This window comes from Lolium rigidum, chromosome 2, assembly GCF_022539505.1.
Source record: "Lolium rigidum isolate FL_2022 chromosome 2, APGP_CSIRO_Lrig_0.1, whole genome shotgun sequence".
Classification (NCBI taxonomy): domain Eukaryota; kingdom Viridiplantae; phylum Streptophyta; class Magnoliopsida; order Poales; family Poaceae; genus Lolium; species Lolium rigidum.
In genome coordinates, this window is record NC_061509.1 from 95,960,778 (window position 1) to 95,965,348 (window position 4,571).

Genomic DNA, 4,571 nt, shown 5'->3' on the forward strand with positions numbered 1-4,571 from the left:
GCTTGCCGGATCTAGGCCATGCCGTTGATATACCCATAAAGTATACCCACAACAGGACCGCAGGTACCATGACCGCCTTCCATACTAGGAAGTTTTCTGGCGTGAGCTTCTCCGACACATCTCGCTTGATGAGGACTCCATGGATGAGAAGGGAGTTAGGTGTGTTTTGAGGAAGAAGTTGGCTATGATACCATATAAAAACTAGAGTTAAGCTTTGCCCTTTGCTTCGCGTCGCCTGGGTATTAATATAGAGAGCACATCACTCGGGTTAGAGAGATTGGTGTGGTTGGGATTCTCCTTTATCTCTACTCAAACTATACACGTTAAGATATGAGGAGAATCCCTAACTAGCACAATTACAGGGATACAATACGGTACAACTCAAACACGCTATTTTACACACCCTATGATGTAAACGGTTGGACAACAAGTTTTAATATTGAGGAAGTCAACACACATTTCCGTCGCCACGCGTGCCACCACCCACTCTCTTCCGTCTCGCGCACCTCGGCGGTCTGCGGTTTCCGCTCGGCCAACATGAACTTCGCCCACGTTATCTACAGGTTGCGAAGCATGGCGAGGATGAGGATAGGGCACCGAAGAAGAAATATGGGAAACGAGTCAGCTTCAAGTGGTTTGAGAGAGGACGTGGCCAAGCACATCGGCTTATAAGCCGGTGGCTGTGGCGGGAATCGTTGGCGGGAAGCGATCGTTTTCCTCCCGTGAGAATTCTCGCGCCCATGAACTTTCTGGCGTGTGTGAACTTTCCCATGGTCGCCGCCTCACGCCATTGTGTATGCCATTGATATGTCTGGTCGAGCCTGCCATGGTAACGCCTCCGAGAAAAATGAGTTGATACCCTTGCACGCACTAATTCCACTCCGTGTTAGGTGCAGCGGACGACGTGTCCTAAGGGTATCTCCAGTGGCGCGACGCGAACGGTCGCTGAGCGACCGTTTTCGTCCGCCGTGACCGGAAATACGTCTGGCACCACTTCAGCGGGACGATGCAAAGTGACCGGACCGTCCGCGGAGACGCAAACCTGGACCAAATATGCGCCTCGGATGCGTCTCCGCGGACGCTCCGCGGACGCCGAAAGTGCCCGCTCGCGTCTGGCGGACGTTTCGTCGGGCCCGCCTGGCAGCGACTCTGCGTCGATGCGTCTTCTCAAACGCGCCAGCGACTGCGCCGCTTCGGCAGTCTGCACCACGTTAATGGCGATGCTTCGGCTGCCGAGCGGCCGCAGCCCACCTCCGCCAACCACGTTAATGGCGACGCCACGCGTCCCGCGACCACCGCATGCCTCCGGCCTATATAAAGGGGGCACGCCTTCTTCTTCCTCATCCACTCCTCCAAAGAAACCCTAGCCGCCACAAAGCTCGACCGTAGCGCCGCCTAGGTGTTCCTGCGACGCAGCCAGGCCCGCGAGGAAGTCCATGGCCGGTCCTGGTGGCCGGCGAGGCGGTTGAGGCCGCGGCCCTGGGCGCCCCCGTGGCCGGGGCAGGGGCCGCCGTGGTGGAGCAACTACGGCCCCACGCTCGCCGTCGCCTGCGCGCTCCTCGTCCTCGAAGGAGGAGCGCTGCTTCGAGTTCCTCCTCCGCATCGAGGATGACCCACTCGGCATCAAGCGGCTCCCGGACAAGTTCGCTGAGTTCGTCGATGGCGTCGAGCAGGCGCATTTACAGCTACGGGAGGCCAGCTGCAACTTCTGCCGCTGGACCGTGGAGGTCCTGTTCGACGGGCAGGGCAAGATGTACCTGCACATGGTGTGGGACAAGTTCGCCCGTGACCTCGCGCTCGAGCCCGGCTGCCAGCTCACATTCCTCTACGAGGGGGACGGTGAGATGATCCTCAAGGTGTTCGACGACCCAGCCTGCCGCAGGCACTACCACACCGGCGAATCCGGTTCGGGCACCGATAGTTAGAACTTAGAATGTTCTTTCTTTGCAGCGAATCTGGCTACGGGCCAGACGAAGCCAGTAGTGGAGGTCTCTGTCTGTTCTTCCTCGGTAGAACCAACAAGGGCACCGTCTCCTCCCGCTGGATTTTCCAGTATGGGTGATTGGGTGTGCCCTCGAATGTTCTTTCTTGGCAGCAAACATACGAAAATCAACACAACTGGTTTTTTTTTTAAATGTTATATTTGTGTTAACCATGGTTCAAACTATGTGTTAGTTTGTGTAAATCATGTTCCAAACTATGTGTTAGTTTGTGTAAAATCATGTTTCAATATGTAATATTTGGAACTATGTTTAAATGGAGAAGAGGAAAAAACAAGAAAAATAAATAAATGCGTCGCTCCGCTGGAGCAGCCCCAGACGGAAACGGACGGGCGGACAAAAATGATCATTTTAGCGTCCGCAGCGTGACGCAAACGGACGCTCGCGGACATTAAAATGCGTCGCACCGGGTGGAGATGCCCTAAAGGTTGGAGTACACCTCACACTCCCTAGAAGTTCAGAGAACCGTCAGCTGGCTCGTGTCGGCCGCCACATAAGATGGACGTGATCAGTTCAGCCCACAACGCAACCCATTCCGCGTGAAAGCAGTCAACCGACCACGGCCTGCCAGCTATGCCGCCTCTGTGTGGTATTTATGTCCGAGCACTACAAATAGTCCTACTTTTGCCGCCACTTCAAACTCCTCCTCAGTCCTCAGCAGTCAGCACAGAGAGCTCTCCCTCTCGACCGTCGCCGAAGATACAGATCAAGAAGGGGAGAAGCCTGGTTTAACAATGGCAATCATCTTTCCCGCAAGGATCTTCTCGCTCGCGGCGGCCGCCGCTCTCCTAATCTCCGTTTCTTGCCCCGGCTGCGACGCGGCACTGTCGACCAAGTACTACGACAAGACGTGCCCGGGCCTGCAGCCCGCCGTCCGGTCCGCGATGGCGCAGGCGGTGGCCGCGGATCCCCGCACGGGTGCCTCCGTCCTCCGCCTCTTCTTCCACGACTGCTTCGTCAACGGCTGCGACGCCTCCGTGCTCCTCGACGACGCGCCGGGGCTTACGGCCGAGAAGGCCGCCGGCCCGAACCTCGGCTCCCTGCGCGGCTTCGAGGCCGTCGACGCGGTCAAGGCCCGGGTCGAGGCGACGTGCAACGCCACCGTTTCCTGCGCCGACGTCCTCGCGCTCGCCTCCCGCGACGCCGTCAGCCTCCTTGGCGGGCCGACCTGGACCGTGAAGCTCGGGCGGAAGGATGCCCGCACGGCGAGCCAGGCCGCCGCCAACGCCAACCTCCCGGGGCCCGGCGCCAGCCTGGCGTCGCAGCTCGCCTCGTTCGCGGCCAAGGGGCTCTCGGCGCGGGACATGACGGCGCTCTCCGGCGCGCACACGGTCGGGCGCGCGCGCTGCCAGACGTTCCGCGGCCGCGTCAACGGTGGGGACACCAACGTCAACGTCACGTTCGCGGCGGAGCTCCAGCAAGGGTGCCCCGCTGCCAATGGCGTCGGGGACAGCAGCCTCGCGCCGTTGGACGCGGAGACGCCCGACGTGTTCGACAACGGTTACTTCCGTGGCCTCGCGCAGCAGCGCGGGCTGCTGCACTCTGACCAGGAGCTGTTCAGCGGCGGGTCGCAGGACGCGCTGGTGCGCAAATACGGTGGCAACGCCGGCATGTTCGCGAACGACTTCGCCAGGGCCATGGTCAAGATGGGCAGCCTCGAGCCGGCGGCCGGGACGCCGGTGGAGGTCAGGATCAACTGCCGGAAGCCCAACTAGTCAGCTAGCTAGCGCGTACAAATACATGCAAAAGGATACATGAATCACAGTGGTACAGTTTTAAGGTTAGATGGTACGTATTGAACGTGTAAATACATTTTTAATTGACATAGTAACATTTTACGTGATACTCCGTTCCAAAATAAGTGTTCCACTTTTATCTATCTATCTATACATATTTTCGTTATAGATCCATTTGTTTTAAAAAGATTGACATACTTATTTTAACACAGAGAGTACTACCAATATTTCTTAAAATAAAAAATCATGCAAGTCTGTTGAGACTAAACTTCATGCAAAGTCTGTAGAGACTTGAGAGTGAGCGCGACCCCTTCCTACCAGATTTCTTCAATAATTTATTTACTGTAATTGAGAGATTTATCCTAGGTATCAGCCTATATATGCTGCCAATTTGAATCATGGGAATGCTATTATAAATTCATACTTCTTTGCAAGAGCAAAATGAATTGATTCAACCCTTTTTGAGTGATGTAGTTGGATCGAGCATCTTTAACCGATCCGGGGCACCAAGCTGATCCCTTAAAATCTTTAGAGGAGTAAAATTATACGAGTCTACAAAAAGGAGGCAAACTATCTTATTTATACTCATTCGCGAAGCAGATCCCTTAAAATCCCTTCCTTTACTTTCATCAGCCGTTGCCGGAACCCATGTGTTGGCCGTCGCTTGGTCGTCGGACACCCTGGTGACTGGGAAAATGGATTCCCCAATGCTCTCGCAGCTACGGCGACCCTCGGCGGCGGCTAGGAACTCCATCGCATGCCTTTCCGTCTAACCTCGTCATCACCGGTCGGAATAGGTTCAACGACCACCAGCCTCGTGTTCGCCGCGACGAGT

The 4,571-nt window shown here is 56.0% G+C and overlaps 1 protein-coding gene across 1 annotated transcript in view; it reads left to right on the forward strand.

Annotated features, from left to right (window-relative positions):
- The window catches only part of LOC124686947 (peroxidase P7-like), a 33,206-nt gene extending 29,345 nt beyond the window's left edge, over positions 1-3,861 (forward strand). Inside the window, exon 4 of the mRNA XM_047220817.1 lies at positions 3,287-3,861. Coding sequence (XP_047076773.1) covers positions 3,287-3,715 — 429 coding nt within the window. The 3' untranslated portion in view covers positions 3,716-3,861. The remainder of the gene's footprint in view (positions 1-3,286) is intronic.
- The last annotated feature ends 710 nt before the right edge of the window (positions 3,862-4,571 follow it).